The following is a 26,534-nucleotide window of genomic DNA, read 5'->3' on the forward strand; positions in this document are numbered from 1 at the left end:
ATAATCATGTTTGAAGTTCACAGTGACCGAACCATGTTGTTGTTGTTGTTACTGATGAACTAGTTTAAAATTCACGGTGACACAACCATTGTGCAAATGTACCATTTATTAATGATGCATTATGAAAGAGCTAAATCTGTCAAATGCGAATCTCTCGTTTGACTTCAAATGTTATATGAATTAGACATTTATTCACATGCCAAAACCCACAATGAACCCTTTAGACCAATTTGATTTTGAACATGTTAAACACGATTACCAGTTAGTAATTTAATTACATATTATGAATAATCAAGACTTTGTTTATTATCGTAACAACGGTAGCAATGACAATCGTGACTACACTGTTCTCCAAACGGCCATGAAGCAATTAAGTAATTTGACTGAAATTTTCAACATAATATCCATTTTTTAACTATTATAGCTAGTACTGTCAGCTCTTTATCGAAATTAATTAATTAAATTAAATTAGTCATTTATATAGGGCGATTTATCCAGGATGCCTGCTCAAATGCGCTTAGTCGTAAGCTCTCGTGAAAAGAATAGTCTTCAATCTGGATTTAAAGGTGTTCGTATCTTCTATTTGTTTTAGTGTTAGGGGTAGATCGTTCCATAAAACAGCAGCAGACTTCATGAACATCCTATCACCGTAGTTGGTTCTGGATGTAGGGACAGAAAGTTGGAGTCCACTGCCTGATCTTAGCTGACGTGTTGGTTTGTACTCTTGTAGCAATTCTTGCAGATATTGAGGTGCTCTGCCATTAATGGATTTGTGAGCAATAACTAGAATTTTATATTGGATTCTGGATCTAATAGGGAGCCAATGTAATTCTTATAGAGCTCGGGAAATGTGTGATCTGATTGAAGTTCGGGTAACTAATCTAGCAGCAGTATTTTGAATCCTTTGGAGTTTGTTAAGTAAAGTTTGACTGATTCCATATAATAGACTGTTACAGTAGTCGAGTTGTGATATTACCATAGCCCGAACAAGAGATTTTACACAACGTTTATTAATATATATTTGTAGATTTTTTATTGATGGAAGTTAATTTAAGGTTATATACAACACAATTTCTACGTCATTTTATCTATATAAATAGTATACTATTTAAAATTGTATTTATATTTGAAAAGTATTAGAGCAATAATAATTCACATCTCCCAGCATATGTGTTTGAGGTATTTCTTTAAAAAACATGGACAACGAGTAACTTTCTCCGGCTATTCCTGCAGCCATTGTGAATGTCTCCCCTACCCCCTGAAACTGAAGAATGGTGAACGATAGTAAAAGAAACCACAGCTGTTGATAGTACGATTTATAGATGCATTGTGTAAGATGTAAATATGCCTATTGCAGGTCTTTATTTTGGCTTCGAATGTTATATAGACTATTATTTAAACATTTATTAACATGACAAGCCATAATCAAATCTCTTTAGGTCATTTAATGATTAAATTTAAAAAGAAAGAACAAATACCGTTGTTACGATAATAAACAATCAATGCACACATTTGTCAAAACTACAAAGAATGATAACTTCCCTCAGAATAAAGTAATTCGAATGAAATTTTCAATATATTCATTTTTCATTATCTATTTTTGAACTATTATAGCAAGAATGACCTATAGTCCTGTATCCATTTCTTACATAATGTATCTTTAACGAATCGCACACTTTGAAGGATCCGTTTTATGCTAACTGCATGTTATACCATAATCAGATATATGAAAGACGCCATAGTATGTTTAGTTCTTCGGCTTTTGATAAATAAATAGAGACTCGAGTGTCGTGAACCATGTTTCTTGTAATATTTAAAAACTTTAAGAAAAATAGACAGCTAAAGTCTGAATTGGCGAGGCCATTATATATATATATATTTATATATTTTACATATAGAAGTGATACCATATAAAATACAAACAATAATTTCCGTTTTACGTAAACCTAAATTTTAAATTAGACCCGGCCATTTTTGATTTGTAGATTTCATCAAACCAGTCATTCACTGCTACACTAAACCAATTTCTCCAATCACCAACTTCACCTATACAAAAAAACAACAACAAACAAACGTGTTGAGTTATTCTGGGAGTGCGTGTGTGATATGTTGGTGTGGGTGGTGTGGGTGGGGTGGGCTTCGTATACCGCTCCAAGGGAGATAACCTTATAATTCACTAAATTATCCTAAGGACTTTGCCGTCTTTAGCTGTTTCACTGGCATTTTGTTATGGGTTTCTACTACAGATGGAGACACGTGTGGTCCTACCACGGAAATGTACAGATGCACTAACTGAAAGTTGCATACTACTAAGTATTACACCTAAATAACCTCTTGACACAGAGGCTATACTAACAGAAACTACATCTTGACAGAGAAGCTAGGTTATTATTATAACAAAAACTACATCTTGACGGAGAGGCTGTCATAACAAAAACTACATCTTGAAAGTGAGGCTATAATAACAAAAACAACACTTTGAGAGATAGGCTATAATAACAGAAATAACTCATTGAGAGATAGGCTATCATAACAGAAACTACATCGTGTTTTGCTTTAGTTGTGTGCCTCCTATATAGTTTAGGAACTGCATGTATCAGCATAATTATTTTTTTTTGCTTGTGAACAGCATTTCAGTAAAATAATTATATTTCTATTATCCATCAGTTTATATGAGTATCATTCATTATAAAACGGACAAAGTTGCAATATTTTGCGTTTATTTCTGTTTCGATTTTAGATACATTTTCTGGGATATAAAAAATCGGTCAATAAACTCAGATAATAAACTCCGTAGTTACCTTTTCTGTAAATGGCTTTATTTCTATCCTCGAGGAATTGTATGTGACCTTTGAACCTTTCTTGAATAGCCTCAAATTTACAAGTATCCTTGATACTTTCTATTAAATCTTCATTTCTCTCAACTCCCAAAAAATCGGACAACCTTCTAATTTCTCTGATCGGATTCTGAAAACAAAAATGTCACAAATTAACATACACTCTAAACACCAACCCCTAATTCTCTGGCGATAATTATCAGTAACATAAATTTTCAAAACGGCAAAATAACAATTAACCTAACATTGCTGTCATACCTTCTATAACTGATACAAAATCAAAGTAATATGTGGGGATCACGTGGCTAAGTGGGTAAGACGCTAGCTCGCTAGCCTGGAGGTCGGGTGTTCGATCCCTGCATTGGCCGAGAAAGTTCATCCAGATTTTCCGGCGTGGTTCTCCCTTGTCAGTGATGCAGGACGGAGGGGCTGACAAGGAAAGCTGTCTAGTCGTTCGGATGGGACGAAAACCGAGGTCCCGTGTAGACATAGTTGGAATTCGATATAAGAGTAGGCCGTAGTGCCGCTGTCCGGGCAAAATTTCCCTCATAGCACACTGTATGGCGTATGCCCGTCTTCATTAGCCCAGGTTAGGAGCAGAACAGTAGGACGTTAAACTCCATTTCATTTCAAAGTAATATGTATATATCGTGTTTGAATCAGGCCCGTTGCCGACCATAGCTCTAAAATACCTACTGTAGACTGTGCCCCCCCCCCACCAAAAAACAAAAACAAACTCCATTGCCCCTCCGCAGCCAGCAAGCTCACTACGGGCCTGGTTTGAATGACAAATAAGTGAAAAATTGATACACGAAAGCTGTGCTACTGTTGACACTGGAAATTTGTAAGTATGCTGGATCACATATTTGATGGAATTCCTGAAATATATATTAGCTTCGTCACCTTTTTTACCTATATCAACGGACACAGATAAAGTGGTATTCATGGATTAGGAGAAGATGAGCAACATAAATAAAAACTTTTTAAGTTTAGTTTACCTCTTTAAGATCTTCATACGATAACTCAAATATTGATAACTCTTTATTTTCACGTATAACCTTTTCCCAATCTAAAACATAATCAAACCATGACCCATAGTCAACTGAAATTAAAACAATTCTATACATCATTTTTTTAACAGTATATTAGACAGAAATATACGATGTTTCAGCCATCGACCACAAATAATTTTAAACTAAACCAGAGAGAGATCAATTAGCTTTACTTGCTGATACATAGGGTTTATCAGAAAGAATTTGCATAATTGTTGGCTAAATTTTTATTGGACATATAGATAGTGCAATGAATGGAAAACGCTTATTTATAATATTGATGGAACGGATAGGATTAGAAAGAAAACCAGAAGGACTATAATCTTGAATGATATTCTTACTCTCGTCACCGGGTGTCCGTACTAACCCTTAGACAAATAACTCCACCCCAGCTACAAACGAATACCACAGACACAACCTACCTGCAGCTAGCTACAATTTAGTTTTCGAACATTAGTTACGTACGTTTACAACCGGAACCAAAATTAGACCACAGGAACAACAATTGTCAAGTATTTTGAGCCCCAAAATATGTTTGGTGTATACATTTTCTATCGATATAGACCACGGTGGCATACATTATAACCTCAATGATCTATAACTTAATATGCCACTACACTATACAGTTTTTACATAGATGGGCTGATTAATATTTTACATTCAACTCGATCAAAATATCATGAATGTAAATAAACGATTTGATGGGAATTATTATAATATATTCATAACTTCATAATCTTTATTCTAGAAGTAGGCTATTGGGGCCATTACAACGAGGCGCAGCAATATTATTTTGTGATCGTCACGTGAGACATTGGAACGTTTGCTAACTATAATATTCTAAAGGTGAATCAACTAAAGAAATACCATGGTTCAATTCCGTTCAGTATTTACCAAGACATGATTAATTGTTAATATAAATACCCTCTTCAGGTGATATATACGGGTTATGTACAAAACAACCCAGCGCCACCTAAATCATTTGATGGATGTCTTTTTAATTCGTTTGAATCAAACTCAGGAGATTAGTAAATTCCACTGCCTATAGATGCTACTACAGTAGAATCTGTATGAGCAGCCACTCCTATTCAGCCAGACATCTCCTTTTAAGCGGTCACGATAAATTCCCCCCGTACAAATTGATGTTCGCTTCCAATGCATCCAAGCGTAATATTTAATTTATGTCAGCACAAAAAGCACCGAGATTTTATTAAGAGGCCACTCCCGTTAAGCGGCCAGTCGTGAAAATTCCCTTGGTGGCTGCTTAATGCAGATTCTACTGTATATTTTATTCGATTAATCAAAAGGAGTAAATAAATGAACAACTCACCTTTTCCAGCAGTAAATAATTCTAAATAATCTTTGAACTCTCCATCATATTCATATAATGGCGTTATTCTAATGGTATAATTATATAAGGAAACGGCCACATCCTTCGGGTTTCGTCTGATATAAACTATCTTGGGTTTCTTAGTTTTTATATCTTTCGGTAAATTGTCGAATCTTACATGAGTGTTGATTACTCTGGGTGACGGTTCCTGGTCCAAATCCTCCTGTGGAATAAGCTCTGCCATAAATTTGCCTTTTGGTATCTGTTCAAGGTCTACCCGACCATTTTTTAACATTCGACAAATCTCAAACATCCAGTATGTTCCTAAAAATAAAAACACATTCTAATGAAGACGATTATTTCAAAGAGAATGTTTGTTCATTAGTCAATCGACATTCGAATAAAGATACAATTCACACATTTCACAGTTGAGTTAAGTTGGCAAACCAAACGACAAAATGTGACAAAACAGCCAAACTACAACTACCTTGTCCGAAACATTCGGATAAAGATACAATTCTCACATTTCACAATTGAGTTAGATTGACAAACGTACCATACGACAAAAAGTGAAAAACGGTCAAACTACCTTGTCCGAAACATTCGAATAAAGATACAATTCTCCCATTTCACAGTTGGGTTAAGTTGGCACACCAAACGACAAAATGTGAAAAAAAAACCGGTCAAACTGTCTTATCCGAAACACAGTCAAGTAATGCAGTTGAAATTGCTTGAATGTTAACCACGACCATCGCTTACGTATAACTATTATATATTAGGGACTTGTCTGTGATATGATCATATGTGAAAGCAAACTTTAAGTCTGATGAACGAACAAAGAAATTGGGGACTTAACGCTAACCTTGTAAGGTGACTGAACAGTGATATTTCTTTGAAAAGTCTTAAGATGGTCGCACAGGACCGTGAAACTCGTTTCTCATAGAGACTTTCATACATAATTAACAACTTTTATTAAACATGCATTATGCAAGCGCTAAATTTGCCTATTGTAGGTCTTCTCCAAGTCTTAAATGCTATCTAAATTATTAATTAAACATTCATTGACTTAGCAAGACCATAATCAACTCTCGGTACCATCGGATGCCTACGATATTTAGTGGATTCGAATACGTTTTGTGGTGGATGAAATAACCGTGAAATGGATAAATGGATATCATCGTAACAACGGTAGTAATGACGATTGAGGCTATCGTTTGAATCGCTAATAACTAGGTTTAGAGTGAAGCAATTTGACTTAAATTTTCAGCATATCCTCTTTTCATTGCCAGCTCTATCTATATAAATCTTATCTAGTGTTTCTTTAATTAGAGTCGCCACCGTTCCTTTAGCAAGATAATTGCAGATATTTTACCTGATTTTGGATAAGAACATAGAATGACGTCATCTTCTCTAAGTTTAAGTGATGGAACATTTTTGACAATATCAGGATGCTTGTAGTTGGGATAAAGCCTTCCTTCCCATTCCAATAATGTCACTGTTTTACCAGAAGCGTCTGGGATCTTCACAACAGACATGATTCTATTATCTACGATAAAAAAACAACATATTATTAAGAATAAAACAATATATTTCACGGATGATTAAAATTCTAATTTTGGACGACTGGACATTGTATATGCATACAATACGCGGTACAGAACGAATAAGCTGTGAGGACTGGTTACTCTTGTCTAACAATTACGTCTTGACTCAAATTAAACGATGTTTACTTATAACTTATGCAGCTAATTTTGGAACAGAAACCAATCTTAAAGCGACTGTTCCATGTGGGTGACGCTCTCTTCGATCTTCGAAGAAAACCTAAGGATCCGCCAATTGACGTACGATCAACATGAAACTTGGCCTACCAGTTCCCTGGAGAGTTGCGCATTGATTGGCTGACATTCCAAGATGGCTGCGATGAAGTTAAATAATCAGTTCCTGGTTCATAGTAACGTGGTACGTGTTAAATATGTAAACACTATTTAACTTAGTATTTGTGAACGAAATTTTGAAAAAGCGCAATGTCTGCTTTATAACTCACATAAATATGTGTAAAGTCACGCAACCCTGGCCCCTTACGCGTTAACTTTGATTAAACTGATGATACCCACTACCAGTGAGTTACTATCAGATATCTCGACATACGCTAGATCAATGGTCTGCTTAAAATTGCGTGCCCAGGTCAGGAATAAAATTATTTAGCATTAATTAGCATTAAAAATATCTATACTATATGGAAATATGGCTATTGATGAAGTCATAATGATGTAAATTATAATAAATACACAGTCAGATATGCATTAGAGAGATATAAATATTGATTCGGTACATATTTGTGTATGAAATACAACTATCTATTCTATCTATATATCAAAATGCACATAAACATGATAACTTATCTATTTACGCACACGATACATCAACATGATTTTCTGAAAATGAAATGAGAAATAAACTCTTTCCTTTTTGCGCCAATCGATTTCCAACTGTATCCACACGACTTCGGTTTCCGCACAACCCGATCGACTAAACGTTTTATTCTCGCCAGATCTTCCGTCCTATACCACTGGCATGCGGAATGCAGTAATTGTCTCGACCGGTATGGCACTGTTAACCAGTGCTATTTGGATCGAACCACAGAGTTGGTTACATTACATACACACCACACGGATGTTGATCATTGGTCGTCTATCCTGATTTAACCTGGTCAGGTCAACTCTTCAATTATTGATCGCTGTCTTACTCCATTCAGGATAAACTCATTATATCCTAAGTACACAATGACACTGTTTCACAAATTGCTCAGAATAATTCTATACGCCCTGACTTTTGTGTATAATATGCGTAGAATCTTATAACTGTATTTTGCATGTCCAACCTCGTGGGTTTTCTCCGGGTCCTCCGGTTTCCTCCCACTGCTAAAGCCCCCTACGCGCAAGCGAATTATTAAAATAATATTAAACCATATGTTAGTCCCAAAATGACCTAGTTTGTGTCGAGTGGACGTTAAACCCCATCTCTCTCTCTCTCTCTCTCTCTCTCTCTTATAACTGTATCAGTGTATTATAAAGCTGTCACAACAAAGATGTTAAACAAAAGGCACCAAAATAATAGTTTTCACACTTAACAACGGTAATATGATTATGTACACAAATCTGTATTTTAAGAACTTTGTACCATAAAATCCTACTTCAGGATCGCCTCAGTATTATGACCCACTGACAATAACGACCTTCTTTGAATTAACCGAATTGCCATATTATATTATTTATTACTTATGCAAGTATTTAACAGGAGTTATTAAATCTGTATATGTCAAGGAAGTGTCAATATTCATACAGTGGTTCAAACATCACATACTGTAATCTTCTTTTAGAATACAATCACTCGTGATTTTGTAAAGGACAAAGCGATAAAATTATGCTTAATATTTCCAATATTATACGATGTTTCGGCCACCAACCTTTCGATCACTTTTTGAAGAGCAAGAATGCAAGAAAAATATAAAGTTAGAATAGCCATGTGGCTTGTTCAGGTATAATTAATATACATTTGGGGTCATTTGGATAACCAACATTCAAGGTATTTTATATAATAGCATGATTTATATCAAGAGGGAAACGAGATGGTCATTCACTTTCAAAGGGCAAATGGAAATACCCGAAACTATCACTTTCAACTAACAAACTTTCAAAAACGGCCATTTTTTTAGGTTGGGGTTCAACTAATAATACCACAAACGACCGTCCTTCCAATGAGAACAGACCCTGCTCATATATGGCTAATGCACATTTTAAATATGAACTTGGCTATCAGGAACAACAACGAAAAACTGATTTTAAAGTGGTTAATTGTTTAACTAGTTTTAATGAAATAAAAAAGAAAAGATACTCTACCTTTTTCAAATCGTAAATCCAAACTAAAGAATAACAATACTTGAAATCTATTGCGTGTATGAAATTCGCTTTTCAAGCAGAAACTAGTAAGATATTTAGGGGACGTCTAGCGATAACCTTAAGATCACCGTGTTTGTGTTGGTTTAGTCCGAGTTAAAACATAACGACATAGGTATGGTACAATTAAAACCATATAAATACGATAAACAGGTTTGACACGAATATCGAAAGATAAATACAGTCATAATAATGCATGGTTACTTAACATCATTCGTTGATAAATAGGAACTTGACCTAAACAAACAACTAAAATTAAAATAACTGTACATAGATAGTGAAATAAAATGGGGTTTAACGTCCTACCTTTTTGCACTGACTGGCCTAACAAATACGGATATACACCGACCAATGACTGTGCGATGAGGGAAATGTTGCCAAGACAACGGAGCTACGCCCACTCTCATATCGAATTCTAACTGTCAAGGGTTTACGTGCACGCCAACGTGCGCTCGGCCGCTCTGTCCCTAGAGCTGTAACTATTGACGAGTGTCGTGCAGGGTATCGTTTACGATGTCAGTTATGCTTACTATCTATAGAACACGTAATACCACTTCCTATATTCTGGTACTTCCGCATTGATATGACTTCACTACATTCCGGCTAGTTTCGACTTCATAATGACATAATTTGCTCATACGTTTTTGGAACCCAAATCAACAATGTTAGCCATTCTGTCTGAATAAAAAGTTATCACAGGTTTTGTCGTACCACTAATTGAAATAATACATCAGAATAACCCAATTCAAAACATTTTATTTAATCTTAGTCCAATGGGGGATCACGGTGGCTAAGTGGGTGAGACGCTGGTCTGGAGGTCGGGTGTTCGATCCCTGCATTGGCCGAGAAAGTTCAGTGATGCATGACGGAGGGCCTGACAAGAACAGCTGTCTAGTCGTTCGGGTGGGACGAAAAACCGAGGTCCCATGTACACATTGGCGTGCACGTAAAAGATCCCTTGACAGTTGGAATTCGATATAAAAGTAGGCCGTAGTGCCGCTGTCCGGGCAAAATTTCCCTCATAGTACACTGTATGGCGTATGCCCGTCTTCGTTAGCCAGTTTTGGGCAGAACATTAGGACGTTAAACCCCATTTCATCTCATTTTCAAATTCCGATGAGATTTATCTGCTTTATAAGACGAAGTTATATTCACACTAACTAATCTAAGAAATGTATGTTTTAGAAATTATATATTTCAAAAGTCATATTATATTAGTCTTACGTATTTATCAAATAATAGGAAGCCACGGTGGCTAGGTGGTTAACACGCTGGCTCGCTACCCTGGAGGTCGGGTGTTCGATCGCTGCATTGGCCCAGAATGTTCATCTGGATTTTCCGACGTGGTTTCCCCTTGTCAGTGGTGCAGAACCGGGGGCCTGACAATGACAGCTGTCTAGTCCTTCGGATGAGACGAAAAACCGAGGTCCCGTGTATACATTGGAATGCATGTAAAAGATCACTTGGCAGTTGGAATTCGATATAAGAGTAGGCGATAGTGCCGCTGCCCGGGCAAAATTTCTCTCAAAGCACACTGTATGGCGTATGCCCGTCTTCATTAGCCCAGTATAAGAGCAGAACAGTAGGGCGTTAAACCCCATTTCATTTCATTTCATTTAACAGGTTATATTGGCATCCACAAATCATCATCTAATAGTTTTATTTATCTTGACGTTAAAGCTTGCTCAGTGTTCCTCTATTGTTTATCAAGCTGCATTCAGGTTTAAAAAATCTCGTAAGTTTTTCTCGGTCCAGGTCATGATGACAATTTAGATACGGAGGATACTGACCCAGTAAATTTGTTGATAATATTATACGAATCACAAATACTCCGCAAAACATTACTCAAATATAACATAAATTTAATTCTGAGATAGTATATTTAGAATATATGGTAATTACCTTACAACTCAGGGCAATATATGAAAGTAATATATACTTTTTATAATGACATAATTTCTCGGTCAAGGTCAAGATTACAATTTAGATACGGAGGATATAGGCCCAGTAAATTTGTTGATAATATACGAATCACAAATACTCAATAAAACATAGCCCGAACATTACTCAAATATTATATAAATTTAATTTTTAGATAGTATATTTAGAATATGTGATAATTACCGTACAACTCAGGACAATATATGAAAGTAATATATACTTTTTATAAAAGGATATATTTAAAAATCCAGTATCTACTTATACTCTGTTTATATCCACAATATGTATATTATATAATCTATACCTCGTGATCAGATTGCACAGTAAGCTATTCAAATATACTGGCATCCCGTCACTGGAGTTTGGATGAAATGGCAAGAATATGTTAGATAACATGTATATTCTTAAATTTGGATCTGGTTAGTGATAAATTCAATACACTCTTCAATGAAACACGCGTATTATTTTAACAATTGGACATTTTATGATTTTATATTTAGGGATTACGTACGGAAGAAACATTGCTCTATACATGTTTCTGGACTTCATTCTCAAAGGGATGTCCAATCCAAGAAACTTTTAAGAGTTAACAAGTATTGCTTGTTATGTATTTATATTAATAAAAGATAACCATCTGAACCGCCCTCCGCTCACCGACTCCCTTCTCCTAGGTACACTACTGCTGTCATGTAAACCACCTGAACGTTTTTAGATTGTATTTGACAAAATTACAGGGATTGCTTGGCTAGTCTTAATAATCATATGACATTCTTCTAAAAGCGTTAAACACCGTGCTGAAAATGCTATGACCAAATTTGCATTTTTTGGTCATGTAACCATATAACATTTTCATTCAGGTATCAGGCGGGAAATATGCAAATATCACCAAATTTAAAGACGTTTACCAATAAATTTCGTTTCGGTAAACAACGGACAATATTTGGGTAAAATTGGTCATTTATAGGCCGATAATCGGCTCGTCACCTTATATTATGCTACGTACCGGTCAGCATACTTTTTTTTATTCATTCTATGCAGTCATTTCTGAATAAAATAAATGGTTTTTACATTAAAACTTTATGAATATGAAATTCCGTCTAGAATTAGGTTTCGACCAACCGCACGAAAGCCATGTTTTGCACAGCATGATGAATTTGCATAGGCCTTTTAAGTGCAACAAAAACTAAACAATATGGAAAATCACGTGATTTCTTTCTACTAATCGTTACAAATCGGTTTAAAATTTTACAGGATAAATGACAAGAATTAGTCAAAAGACACGTAACCGACAAAGGGTATTTGTCTGTAACTATAAACGGTTTAAAATGTAAAATCTTTATACTGAAAAATATCATTGCCGCGTTAACAAGCGTCTGCAAGATACGCAAATTTATACGACAAACGACACAAATTATTACGGACAAAAGTATTTGCTTAATTTCAAAAAGGCAAATGAAATGCAAAATCCTTACACTGTAAATTAGCATTGTCCCGTTGATACGGTTCTATAATATATATTCAAGGGTAATAACACTAGAAGTACTTATTATAAATAAAATTGTTGTTCATATCAGTAATCGAAAGGCAGGGCAGAAATTCGATGTAGACGAAATTGAGGCTTTTGTACTCAAGTAAATGTTAACAATTAGGGTGCCTTGTTTCATTATTTTGCACAAAGGATAAAGATTGTAAGCAGATATTGTGATCTAGAGCTCCACAGGATGATACAAATGAACAGGGACAAGAATGCTTGTATATTAACTAATGGGAACTGTAAGGTAATTAACATCATAGGTTTCTTGGTTTTACTAATCGTTTAAATTCCAGTCCGATTTAATACTTTTCGATTGAGCGTCCACAAACTTCTACAAAGTAATTGCCACCCTACCCCATCTCAATTTTTATATAAAGTGTATTGTACAAATAATGTTTATACATAGAAATAGATTCTTACAATTCTGATCGAGGTTTATGATTTAAACATATTTTATTGATCATAAATCATAAAAGGGATGAGCGACAAGGGAATTCACTTACAAAGCTCCTCTATCTACTAATACATGATAATAATACATCATTATTAAAACACTATACATGCAATATATACCAGTTTATATTATTCTGTTATATTCATAACTATATTTTATATTCTAACTATACTTCTATAATTATAGCTACACATTTGATAATTATAGCTACAATTTTATATTTATAACTGCAATTTTATTATTTATAACTTCAATTTTGTTATTTATAGCTACAACTTCAATTACCATAATTACAGTTTTAACAATTATAACTACAATTTAAACAATTATAACTTCAATTTTAATAATTATAATTGCGATTTTAATTATAATTAAATTTATATTTATAAAATTACCAAAAATTTAAAATCATAATTGACTTGTGCATGGATATTTATATTCACGTTTTATCTTTCTAATCATAATGCCTGTTTATTTTCTACATTTAAACTACACTATTTCCAATATAATCGTTACAATCTACTATTTACAATCTAAACTATATACAAATTCTGCTACCTCTTTATATTTAATATATATATAAAATATTGGTATTAGGTAAATCTGTTGCTTAATTTTATAAATGTTTACATTGATTTAAATATGGAGACGTTTGCGTTTGCTTTATATTGATCTGATTTAATTTCGCTAACGATTCTGTGCTGTGTTTAGTACGGAACTTTGGTCATTTTATATTGATCTGATCTAATTTCGCTAACGATTTTGATTAGTACGAAGCTTTGGTCATTGGTGGTGTTCGCTGGGATTCAAGAGAGGCCACCTGGAATTGGGCAAGGTTGCCCATGTATTTTGGTAAGTAGATTGACTGACTAAACATTCAAATTTTGACATCAGCCTACCTAAGTAAAATTTAGCAATGTGACACACATTAAAGAAATCAACCGCAATCAGTGTGTTTTTATATAATGTATAATGAGAGGAATATAAAGGTAAAAGAGAATGTAAATCGGCATTCCTCGAAAAATTCATACTTCAGCTGAGATAATTCGATCAGGGTTCGTTTATTTCCCGCGTATATTTTTTATTCTGCTGTAAAAAATTAGAACTATCGAACATTTCACAACGAAATAAGGATAATGCGGCCGAGATTTATTTCCCATGTATATGTTTATTCTGATGTAAAAAAAAATAGAACTATCGGACAGGACATTTTACAACGAAATGAAGAAATTCGTCTTTAATAAAGTATAAATATATATTTAATTCATGCATAACAAAATACATACATTACTATATGTTTAGCCAATATAAGAACATATATTATATAATAAGTATAAGTCTTAAGGAACAGTGTGGATTTTTTAGGAAATAGAAAGAAGAGTTATTTTACCGTAAGTTTCTATAATTATAACTCCAAACTAAAGTAGACGAAACTATTGGGTATGAATCTCTTTTCAAGTAGAAACTGATAAAATATGTGAACGATGAACGTCTATACGTGTCTATTGGATTAGCCCGGATTAAAACATAACGATGCAGATTTGGTATGATTAAAAGTAGCTTTACTTCATCCTTTGAAAAATAGAGATGACACGTACACCTTAACGAAAAATAAAATATACATTTATCTGTAATAGCGGGTGTCGAGTATGAGTATGCTCATGTCGAACAGAACACATGATATGCTCGCTCTTTCTGGAATACATAATGTACCACTGTACTGATGTTTTCGAACATTCCAGTTCGTAATATCACGATTATAGATAGAGGACCAATCTTTGACGGTTCACGTTGGTAACTATAGGATTGGACTTTGGACGGGGACACCCGATCAAATATATGTTGTGCCATATATCTATTATACGGCTTTCAAATCTATTTTACTCTCATGAAATTTCCAAAAATGTGTCTTTTAGATTGGAATTGCAATAGGATAAGGAAAGTAGTATTTACTGAAATACTAAGAAGAAATTTTAATTCGTGTGTTCTTTCTTAAGACTTCTATTACAATTTTGTATTTTTAGCTTTCGAATTAGTTTAGAATGAAACACCGAGAGTGGTGAGAGATATTGAAGAAACGTCCAAAATAATAATTCGATAACAAATGATTATCTAAGAAGGGTAATTCTTAATAAGTGAAGCAGGAGTCAGACACCCCCCCCCCCCCCCAGTCAGCGTTTGGTTGCAACAGGAATCTCTTATATATTTTGTTTATTTCTCATCTTCGTCAAAAGAATATCTAAATTTTAATTTTGATCCAGCCATTTTCTCACTGTAGATTCGATCAAACCATTCATTTTGGGCTACAGTAAACCAGTTCTTCCAGTCACCAACTTCACCTGTAATATGTTAGAAAACAGATACTTGTAGTTGTATGGCAGATGAGAATTATACCCGCACCTGGATGCATGTAAGATAACCAGTGTTCGACTTACAAATTCGATACAAGACAAAATAACTGTTAGTGAGTGGTGTGTCCTCAAATCATCTGAAGTTCCACAACACAAACATATGTCCGTTTCTTTAATCACAAAATAACTCCTCGGGCTGGTTATAATTATAGACTGTATATCAGATTCACTGTTAAATTCAAATGTGTGTGCAGTTAGAATATAAAACGAAACGAAGATTTATAAAAAAAAATACTTTATATTGCCCTAATATTTTGACTTAAACTTATACAAAGAAATACTTTAAAGTTGCAATTGCAAATTTTTAAGTTATATTTTTAAAATGTATTAAAATAAAGCCTTAATATAGATGGTATCCATAAACAGTCCTAACTTGTTAAAGAATAATCCTATTAATCCTATAATTTGCTATTGGCAGCTGAGAAATTGGCAAAAATATCATTTTTAACTTCAAATTCCAACGTTGGAAAATGGCTGCCCCATGTTGTCAATAGCAAAACAGGGGAGGTAATTGTGTTGTTATTTCCTGTGTCATAGATTTTTAAGGGTGGGAAATAATGGCCAGGATCGTGTAATAGTGATTTGATAACCTATTGAGCAAAAGACATAGAAATAATTATGTTTTGACTTTCTTATAAAATTTGCAATTCTCGCTTTAATAAACCAGAACAACGTTTGAACTTTGTTCATTAAGACCGGGCGAGGTTTCATTTTAATTACATATCTACTCAGGGAGTGTTATTGGGTCAGATTTAGAAAAGTATATTTTAGCCTGCCTACCTTTTCTATATATATTAGATTGACCACTTCCATCAGCCATTATATGACCTTTCCTTTGTTGCATTTTAGAGAAGGAACACGCATCACATATTTCTTTGATAAATTCTTCATTTCTTTTAACTTGTAAAAAATCTGATATTTTTCTGATTTCTGCTATTGGATCCTGTAATTATAAAAACCCCAGTGAATATTAGGTTATTAATCATGTACTGCATATTAAATAATAATACAGCAACAATCATTTGACTTGTAGGTATCTTAAAAACTGTAACAGAAAACACAAATTGAATTGCTCATTACTATACTTGAAAGTGGGTACTGGTTGTATGAGTTACTTAAAGTTGTTTTATAAAATTTTACCGCTTTGAGATCTTCATATGTCAAATCTAATATAGAATACTCCGTGTTGTTATCAATGACCTTCTCCCAATCTAAAACTTTGTCAAACCAAGAATTATAGTCAACTGTAAACAAAAGAAAACACTTAAATCTAATGATACCATAACTTGGTTCTCCATTACTACCTACGCTGTTGGCCAAACTCAATATTTGATTGGTTCCAAATTTAAGCAATTTTATCTCTAGAATTTCGATTCAAATTTGACCATAAATATAATATTCAGAGATTAATTTCAAAACGGATCCAGATTTAGGTTTGTTAGGATTCCTTTCATTCAGACCGAGAGAGAGAGAGAGAGAGAGAGAGAGAGAGAGAGAGGGAGGGTTTAGCGGCCACTCGACACAAACTAGGTCATTTCGGGACTAACATATGGTTTAATTTTATTTCAATAATTCGCTTGTGCGTAGGGGTCTTTAGCAGAGGGAGGAAACCGGAGGACCTGGAGAAAGCCCACACGGATGGACAGGCGACCCCACTCCTTGCCACGTACAACCGGATAATCAAAACCACGCCAGTTGACTCAATGACAGACTTTATGATACAGCGCGCATACGCTCACCATTCAACCATCCAACCCCCAAACCCAAAAAGACATTGTTTTATAAACTGTTAACATGGTGTTTTAGTCTCTCGGTCATCTAGTGGTACTACAACTTTAGATTTGTCGGTATTACTTCAGTCAGCCTTAATAGCTAGGTTGCTCAAGAGGGAATATCGCCACCCGAGGGGAGAATTTAAGAGGCCCTCCTCCCCTGCCCCACACGCAAAACAAACCAACTATCTAAGAGCAACCTATATATACGTATTTAGAGATTTAAAGGGCTGTAATTTGGTTATAAACTTTATGACATTTGCACCTCATTGGACCCATCCGTGGTTTTCCCTTGTCATTAATGCTGGACGGAGGGCCTGGCAAGGACAGCTGTCTAGTCGTTCGGAAATGAAATGAAATGAAATGGGGTTTAACGTCCTACTGTTCTGGTCCTAAACTGGGCTAATGAAGACGGACATACGCCATACAGTGTGCTATGAGGGAAATTGTGCCCGGGAAGCGGCACTACGGCCTACTCTTAAATCGATTTCCAACTGCCAAGGGACCTTTTACGTTCACGCCAATGTGTACACGGGACCTTGGTTTTTCGTCTCATCCGAACGACTAGACAACTGTCCTTGTCAGGCCCTCCGTCCTGCATCATTGACAAGGGGGAACCACGCCCGAAAACCTGGATGAACTTTCTCGGCCAATACAGGGATCGAACACCCGACCCCCAGGCTAGCGAGCCAGAGTCTTACCCACTTAGCCATGTGATCCCCCTAGTTGTTCGGATGGCACGAAAACCCGAGGTCTCGTGTACACATTGACGTGAACGTTAGAGATCCCTTGGCAGTTATAATTTGATACAAAAGTAGGCCGTAGCGCCGCTGTCCGGGCAAAATTACCCTAATAGCACACGGTATGGTGTAAACCCGTATTCATTAGCCAGGTTGGAGTAGAACAACACAGTGTGAAGTTAGCTCAATTTTCGTTTTTCGATATTGGTGAATAACGAAAAACGAGCTACTCGTTATTCGATATTGGCGAATAACGAAAAACAACTAGCTCGTTTTTCGATATTGGCGAATGTCGAAAAACGAGCCACTCGTTTTTCGATATTCAAACTTGAATCTCAAAAAAGTAGATTTAATGGAAGTACATCGACAGAATGTCTCCAAAACACATTTGATTAAATCAGTTTTGTAAAACGAACTAAATATATCGTAATAGAGGATGCCTGAGCAGTGTATTCACATAAAAACTGCTCTTTCTCCTTGTTTTTGATATTGGCGAATCTCGAAAAACGAGTTACTCGTTTTTCGATATTCAGGCTTGAAGGTCAAAAATACAAATTTTAATCATGTATATCTACAGAATGTCTCCAAAACACATTTGATTATATAAGTATTCTAAAACGAACTAAAAATATCATAAATTAGGATGCCTGAGCAGTGGATTCACATAAAACTGCTCTTTCTCCTTGTTTTTTTTTTATATTGGCGAATCTCGAAAAACGAGCTACTCGTTTTTCGATATTCAAACTTGAATCTCAAAAAAGTAGATTTAATGGATGTACATCGATAGAATGTCTTCAAAGCACATTTGATTAAATCAGTTTTGTAAAACGAACTAAAGATATCATTAATGAGGATGATATCTTTAGTTCGTTTTAGAAAACGTATTTAATCAAATGTGTTTTGGAGAAATTCTGTAGATAAACAACCATCAAATCTGCTTTTTTGAGATTCAGTTTGAATATCGAAAAACGAATAGCTCGTTTTTCGAGATTCGCCAATATCAAAAACAAGGAGAAATATCAATTTTATGTGAATCCACTGCTCAGGCATCCTCATTTATGATATTTTTAGTTCGTTTTAGAAAACGTATTTAACCAAATGTGTTTTGGAGAAATTCTGTAGATATACAACCATCAAATCTACTTTTTTGAGATTAAAGTTTGAATATCGAAAAACGAGTAGCTCGTTTTTCTAGATTCGCCAATATAAAAAAACAAGGAGAAAGAGCAGTTTTTTTGTGAATACACTGCTCAGTCATCCTCTATTACGATATATTTAGTTCGTTTTACAAAACTGATTAAATCAAATGTGTTTTGGAGATATTCTGTCGATGTACATCCATTAAATCTACTTTTTTGAGATTCAAGTTTGAATATCGAAAAACGAGTGGCTCGTTTTTCGACATTCGCCAATATTGAAAAACGAGCTAGTTGTTTTTCGTTATTCGCCAATATCGAAAAACGAGTAGCTCGTTTTTCGTTTTTCACCAATATCGAAAAACGAAGAACGAAAATCGAACTAACTTCACACTGCCAACACATCCACATATCTCGGAACCCAAAGAACAAACTATCCTAGAAAATCTCGGTCTAATAAATTTCCCGGTCGCTTGGCGATACTCCCCCTTGAGCCACCGGAATATACCTGAGATTGCTGTAGTATTTTTAACACGGTGTTTTAGTCGATCATCTCTCCCCTATTTTCAGAATATGGCTAAATATAGATTGCATTTTTTATTTTTGTCATTAATGAAAATATTCGCACCTTTTCCGTTAACAAACAATTCCAGATAATCTTTGAATTCTCCGTTATAATCATAAAACTCTTTCAGTTTATAAGAATGGTTGTAGAACGAGACGGCAACATCCTTCGGGTTTCTTCTAATATAGATTATCTTGGGTTTCTTCACAGCCAGATCAGTTGGTAAGTCGCTAAAAGCAACATGACTGTTCAGAACACGTGGAGATTCGATTTGATCTAATACATCCTGTGCCACCAATTCAATCATCAGATTAAGTTTAGAAATGACTTCTACATCAAGTCGACCCGCCAGTAACATTCGACATATTTCAAACAGCCAGTGTGTTCCTGAAAATATCGAAATTATCAGACTTGGGCACTACGATAATTATTAAGCAATCAGAAATATTGATCATAACATCGGGCTGACTGAAAAGTTCTTATTCTGAAAAGGATAGATCAATTGGGTTGAAACAAAATTTTGCCACCAAACAAGCGCAATCATGGAATGAATCACAGACATAAAAACTCCAACTGTAGTGTTATTATTATGTTTCTTCATACCGGATCATCGTGTGAACCTACCCATTGAAATCATCAGAAATAGACAGAACTGAATATAGGGCAGTCATCAAGTATCTGCAACTGAGAGGACTAAGTATTTCTTTCAAAATGACTGCCAAATTTTAAAAAAAACCAATAAAAATGAAAAACAAAACCCCCATTAATTTGGTAATAAAAGGGCAGTGATAATCTCAAAAATTTAATTTCGAGAATTCTTGATGGTAGAAATTCAAAATGACCAGCAAAATGAAATCCAACATGTGGTATATTTAATCCCGAAATGAATATATTGTTAACGCGCTTTAAAGAAAAGCTCATTCAAAATGCAAAACCAGCTACGTGCAGTTTGGAACCGTTACCATCATGCCCCCCCCCCCCCCCCCTTGTTGGGTGTGTTTCATTCAGACTGGAAAAGAGCTATCATAAAACCGCTTTTAAAGAAGAAAAATTTAGACCACATCAAAAAGAACTACCGTCCAGTTAGCAACCTTTCCTTATTGTCCAAACTGGTTGAAAAGGCTTCTCTAATCAGCTTTACTAAGCACGTCTCCTACCATCATACCAGAGCGCATATCGTAAAAACTATAGTACAGATACATTAATCCTTAAAATATACAACGACATCTTACACAATATGGAACATTAATTATTATCCCCTTTTGTTGCCATAGATCTTAGTGCCACGTTTGATACCGTGAACCATGAACTGCTGCTTGAAATCCTTTCAAAATGCTTTGGCGTTTGTGAAACCGCACACAAATGGTATCTCTCTGGTAGAAGCTTTAATGTTAACATCAACCAAACTAACTCGACACCAGTCGATATAAATTTTGCTGTTCCTCAAGGTAGTATAAACGATCTAGTTTTCTTCACATGTTATTCTTGCACAATTGCAGTACAGTGTTAAGGATGACCTTAATCTCAATGGGTATGCCGATGATCATAACATCTACGATAGTTTTAAAGCTGGCGATATTACATCGGAAATGGAAACGATTTCGCGTTTGTCTTCCACGATGGATGACATTAAACATTGGATGCTTAGCAACCGGCTTAAAATGAATGATGATAAATCAGAATTTATAGTTTTTGGTAGTAACAGAACTCTACATAAATGTACAACAACAGAGAGACCTTGATAGAAATTCTCGTTTAAAACTTGCTAATGCTCTGGGGTTTTTTTTCGCATCTGGACTACTGCAATAACCGTTCTGTCAATTTGCCAAAAAATACCTTGTTACCGCTTTAAAGAATACAAAACCTCACAACAAAAATGACCCTCGGACACTCAAAATATTCAAGTTCCACAGATGCTCTGAAAGAACTTCATTTTTTGCCTATACATGCTCGTGCAGAATATAAACTATTGCTTCTAGTATATAAGTGCTTAAATAACCTTGCTCCCCAGTACTTGATAGATTTACTTAAACCCAATCCCAACCGATATTCGACACGATTTTCAAACAGTCAGTCACTATACCTTCCAGCTACAAAAAGAAAATCATTTGCGGACAAGTCTTTCACTGTTGCCGGTCCACGGTTATGGAATGATCTACCCGACAGCTTAAAAAACTCTAACTCTCAGGATAGTTTTAAGAAATCACTTAAAACGTAATCTTTTCCAAGGGACCTTCAAGAATTAATTAATTATTAATATACTATATTTTATATTCTTGTACATACTAAATTATTTATTTTAATTGTACAGTGCCATTGAATGCATGTATTGCAGTAATGAGCGCTATATTAAATGCAATAAATTTAAACTTAAACTTAAACATCTAGATGCAATAGACCTGGTGTAGAAAATTCAATGTACATTGAAATGTTGGCAATAGAGATCCAATCATAGTTTAACTTGAATGTAGATATTATATATTTATGTTGCATATATAGGACCTTTCGGTTGAATCATATCATAGAAATATCTAATTTTACGTATGTGACAACATTAAGGTGTACGTGTTCTAATGTTTCATTTAGCCTATGCATTTTCTTGTTTCACTTGACTAAACAAAACATTTTGTAGGAATGTAAGCTGTTATAGATTGAACAAAAAGCTGATAAATGTTGAGATGTGTGGAACATGCTCGAGGCAACTTGTAACAAATCGTAGGCACGATATATATTTGATACTAGTTAAGCATCAGAACATGATTATTTCATTGGAAATGGGGCGCAAATACCCAAAGGAGTCGGAAAAACTCTAAAGCAACTGCGTCTCCTTCACTGGGCCCCTTTAATGTCTGTCTACCTGTGGAATAACATGTACATTATTTGTATCTGTTAAATTTGTACGGTTTTATTAGTTTAATATATTATTTACTCATGGGCCGGGAGTGATAACGTCTTACCCCAAACAAATTGCAAAAGACACCAGGAAATTTCGGAGAGCGATATCTCGTATCATTCGGAGAGCGATATCTCGTATCACATGTCACTGATGAAACATATGCCCGAAACAAATGCCACGCTAGACACCTTTTTTTAAAAAAAAAAATTACACTGATTTTAAGTTACACTGATTTGAAACATATGCCCGAAACACATGCCACGCTAGACACCTTTTTTTAAAAAAAAAATTACACTGATTTGAAATGTTTTATACATTAGTCAATTTAAAGAAATTTCTATTTTCGAAAAATTGTAGTGTGTATAAGATGCCCTTTGACAAATGTTTTGCTTTGTGGGGAATGGGGGTAGGCGGTGTTGAGGGTCCAAAATGTCGATTTGGGTACAAAAGCACATTGTGTTCGAAACTGGTCTTTACAACATTTTATTTGGACATTTGCTGTTTCCATTGATAGTTGTTAAAACAATTTCCAATTATCGAGCATGGAGAACCTGTCAGTGGGATTAAATTTGGCAAAAATCCACAGTTCAACATAATCATATTGAAGTATACTATTATATACCATTGGTTACCGAATTAAATCATATGAAAAAAAACGTCTATTCTGCCTTATTGCAATACGATAATTGATTTATTACGAACATTTTAAGGCTGTGAAAAGAAAGGATTCAATACAATTATGTTTAAGGAAAGGTGGTGAAAGATGTTTTTGCCACCAAGAATCCAAGCAGTTTTCTAAGTCAACTAAGTGGCATCATATACACTTACTTAGAGATGTACCGTGCTAGAAATTTTATACTTTACTAATTGATCTATAAGTTGATCTTATTGTATATAGAGAATCTCCTACGAGTCTTTTTTGATATCAGTACCACCACAGGAGACATGAATGACCACTGCCAGACAGTTTGTGCGGTGGGTTACCCCTAACAGACACGCCCCAAAATGCCACGCCCCCAACTAAGCTAGCTTCGCAGGCACTGTTCCCGTGTTCTAAAAAATTAGATTTTTAGCTAGAATGCGTAGGATACTAATACCTAGCACGTGTGGAAGAGGCGATAAACTGCGATTGCAAGAAATTGATTTTTGGGCAAAAAAACATTTTATAGGGCTAAAAATGCGTTTTTGAAAAATAAAATTATTCCTACAACCGCAGTTTATCGCCTCTTCCATATGTGCTAGGTATTAGTATTCTACGCATCCTGGCACAATTTTTAATTTTTTGGACCACAGGAACAGTGCCGACTGCCAGAAACCCGGCAGACTTACATTCTGATGATACCAGATATACATACATTGATACCATATAGGAGAAAATTGGTACACTTTTCAGCTAGGTTAACCCCCTGGGCTCCTGCTCTATAAACTAAACTACTGACCTGATTTAGAATAGGCAGAAATAATGACGTCATCTTCGCGTAGTTTTAGCGATTTCATGTTGGTTATTGATTCTATTGGAAAGTTGGGATAAAGTTTTCCATTAAATTCAACCAATCTGAGATGATTACCTGCACCATCGGGTATCTCGACAACCGACATCTTGAACTAACTAAAACAGAGAGAGATAGCGAGATAGGATTTAACGTCCACTCGACACAAACCATGGCATTTCGGGACTAACACATGATTCAATTTTATTTCAATAATTCGCTTGTGCGTAGGGGTCTTTAGCAGTGGGAGGAAACTGGAAGACCCAGAGAGAATCAACGAGGTTGGACAGGCGACCCAACTCCTTGTCACGTACAACCGGTCAATCGAAACCACGCCAGTTTACTCAATGGCAGACCTTCTGATACAGCGCCCACTAAACATTCGCCCCCCCCCCCTCCTATCTGCTCCCTCTATCTAAAACAAAGACAGGTCTTAATATTTTCTGTATTTGTATAATAACAAACCCAGCCCCGTTGATCGAAATCTACACATATATGATAAATTAGTGAAATATAATTATGTAGTATTACCAGACTTATAAGTAGTATAAGTTGTGTTGAAAAGACTAAGCATGACCTACCTTACGTGTGCCACCCGCCAATACTTTAATAAAACAAAATTGACTTACCTCTCTTGATTATACCCGCTCTTTCACTGCAACAAATGATATATAATGATATAGGCTACACATTCAGATATCAACCGCTTTAATCGGGCTACAGCAAACACTCCAACTATTATGTCACTTTGACACATCTAATATATGGATTGTTTATTTTACTGCAGCTGAACGTCATCAACCTTGAACTTTACACGTACAGATTACATAACACACATATATAAATAACACCGTATATAGATGGACAGGCAACTAGTCCGGTTGGTTAGTTTCTCTGCCGCTCGGATGGGACGAAAAACCGAGGTCCCGTGTTCACATTGGCGTGCACGTAAAAGATCCCTTGACAGCTGGAATTCGATATAAGATTAGAATTTACGGTATTCTTATAGTTACTTGTTAATTTTTCAACCCGAAAATTTCCATATGCAGCAGTTGACAAATGTGAAATGATCGATTTCAATATTTCGTAGATTTTGTAAGCATTTTTGGTTTTGCTTTATACTCCAAATTCCCGCATGTATGAAGGATTTTAAAATTCTGAAAATAAAGTTCAGGTAAAATACTGTCCGGAATGATGATTAATTGAGCAGAAGTAAAAATTAAAAGAGTGTTTTAGTAGGTTTGTTTTTAACGAAAACTTGACATGTTTTTTTTTCGGATTCACATGAGCTCGCCGAAATAAACAAAGACGATGTGTTGATACATTTACACCCCAATCATCAGTTAGTAGTCTATCTATGTATGGGTTGCAACAAAAAAAAAGTAGCAAGATTAATGAAAATTTTATGTATTGATTTCTGTTTCTTTGCTTTTAAACGTAAAACTGGTAATTGCGCTAGTGGCGGTAATTTTATTTTAGTCACGATTGTCCGGTCTGTTTTTTTGCTGCAGTACAGACTTCAAAAGGCTCCGTGGACGTTGCCTGTCCATCTATACAACTACAGGTTAGTTGTTCTTACAACTTTATTGTAAAACTGGCTGGCTTCGAAGGTCACCTGGGAGCCACGGTGGCTACATTGTTAAGACGCTGTCTCGCTAGCCTGGAGGTCGGGTGTTCGATCCCTGCATTGGCCGAGAAAGTTCATCCAGATTTTCCGACGTGGTTTCCGCTTGTCAGTGGTGCAGAACGGAGGGCCTGACAAGGACAGCTGTCTAGTCCTTCGGATGAGACGAAAAACCGAGGTCCCGTGTATATATTGGAATGCACGTAAAAGATGCCCTGGCAGTTGGAATTCGATATAAGAGTAGGCGATAGTTCCGCTGCCCGGGCAAAATTTCTCTCATAGCACACTGTATGGCGTTTGCCCGTCTTCATTAGCCCAGTATAGGAGCAGAACAGTAGGACGTTAAACCCCATTTCATTTCGAAGGTCACTCGTTCTCAATAAAGCATAGATGATATCTGCTCTGAATAGCTAACCAATTTGAATAAACACCCCCATTCTCCCAAAACCAGGGGGAGAACATTGCCTTATTTGGTCATCAACCACATGTCATAACAGATAGTTTTTTATATATATACACATGTCGTTCATTTTCATTAGTACGTGGGATTTGGCTCTATAGAAAGTGTTAACCAATAATTCGTTAAAGATACAATATGAGCTTAAGGACCAACTTTATACAATTCATGGGTGCGTGAAAACTCTTTGGTTAATGGAAAACGAAATAAAATGGGGTTTAACGTCCTACGTTTCTCCTCTGACTGGGCTACTGAAGAAAGGCATACGCAATACAGTGTGCTATGAGAGAAAATTTGCCCTGACAGCTGAGCTACGGCATACTCTTATATCGAATTTCA

General features: G+C 35.4%; 2 protein-coding genes across 6 annotated transcripts; both read right to left on the reverse strand.

Moving 5' to 3' along the window:
- Positions 1 to 1,786: 1,786 nt before the first annotated feature.
- LOC126815774 (sulfotransferase 1B1-like) lies at positions 1,787 to 15,193 on the reverse strand. 3 transcript variants are annotated; one of them, XM_056099706.1, is made up of 6 exons: positions 14,495 to 15,193; positions 6,592 to 6,765; positions 5,220 to 5,543; positions 3,836 to 3,939; positions 2,802 to 2,967; positions 1,787 to 2,046 (listed from the first exon to the last, which is right to left on the reverse strand). In XM_056099706.1, the coding sequence occupies exons 2-6, from the start codon at positions 6,752 to 6,754 to the stop codon at positions 1,937 to 1,939; spliced, it is 867 nt and encodes a 288-aa protein (XP_055955681.1). In that variant the 5' UTR covers positions 6,755 to 6,765; positions 14,495 to 15,193; the 3' UTR covers positions 1,787 to 1,936. The 3 variants fall into 3 exon arrangements, with proteins under 3 accessions (XP_055955681.1, XP_055955683.1, XP_055955682.1); XM_056099708.1 differs by lacking the exon at positions 14,495 to 15,193 and adding an exon at positions 9,119 to 9,142; XM_056099707.1 differs by lacking the exon at positions 14,495 to 15,193 and adding an exon at positions 8,400 to 8,483.
- A 105-nt stretch (positions 15,194 to 15,298) lies between these two features.
- LOC126815771 (sulfotransferase 1C2) lies at positions 15,299 to 24,884 on the reverse strand. Of its 3 annotated transcripts, none has more exons than XM_050541704.2 (6): positions 24,744 to 24,884; positions 24,193 to 24,233; positions 19,792 to 20,115; positions 16,656 to 16,759; positions 16,296 to 16,458; positions 15,299 to 15,443 (listed from the first exon to the last, which is right to left on the reverse strand). In XM_050541704.2, the coding sequence occupies exons 2-6, from the start codon at positions 24,221 to 24,223 to the stop codon at positions 15,316 to 15,318; spliced, it is 750 nt and encodes a 249-aa protein (XP_050397661.1). In that variant the 5' UTR covers positions 24,224 to 24,233; positions 24,744 to 24,884; the 3' UTR covers positions 15,299 to 15,315. The 3 variants fall into 3 exon arrangements, with proteins under 3 accessions (XP_050397661.1, XP_050397660.1, XP_050397662.1); XM_050541703.2 differs by having other exon boundaries at positions 24,064 to 24,233; positions 24,744 to 24,883; XM_050541705.2 differs by lacking the exon at positions 24,193 to 24,233 and having other exon boundaries at positions 24,744 to 24,880.
- Positions 24,885 to 26,534: the final 1,650 nt, after the last annotated feature.

This window comes from Patella vulgata, chromosome 3 (assembly GCF_932274485.2).
Source record: "Patella vulgata chromosome 3, xgPatVulg1.2, whole genome shotgun sequence".
In the NCBI taxonomy this organism is placed as follows: domain Eukaryota; kingdom Metazoa; phylum Mollusca; class Gastropoda; family Patellidae; genus Patella; species Patella vulgata.

Coding starts and splice junctions, on each gene's coding strand:
- LOC126815774 (XM_056099706.1), bottom strand. CDS start 6,754: ATGTCTGTTGTGAAGATCCCAGACGCTTCTGGTAAAACAGTGACATTA. Junction 5,544..6,591: donor ATGTTCTTATCCAAAATCAG/GTAAAATATCTG, acceptor TTTTATTTTTAG/GAACATACTGGATGTTTGAG. Junction 2,047..2,801: donor TAAAGCCATTTACAGAAAAG/GTAACTACGGAG, acceptor TTTTTTGTATAG/GTGAAGTTGGTGATTGGAGA.
- LOC126815771 (XM_050541703.2), bottom strand. CDS start 24,223: ATGTCGGTTGTCGAGATACCCGATGGTGCAGGTAATCATCTCAGATTG. Junction 16,760..19,791: donor ATTGTTTGTTAACGGAAAAG/GTGCGAATATTT, acceptor TTTTGTTTACAG/TTGACTATAATTCTTGGTTT. Junction 16,459..16,655: donor CATATGAAGATCTCAAAGCG/GTAAAATTTTAT, acceptor TTATAATTACAG/GATCCAATAGCAGAAATCAG.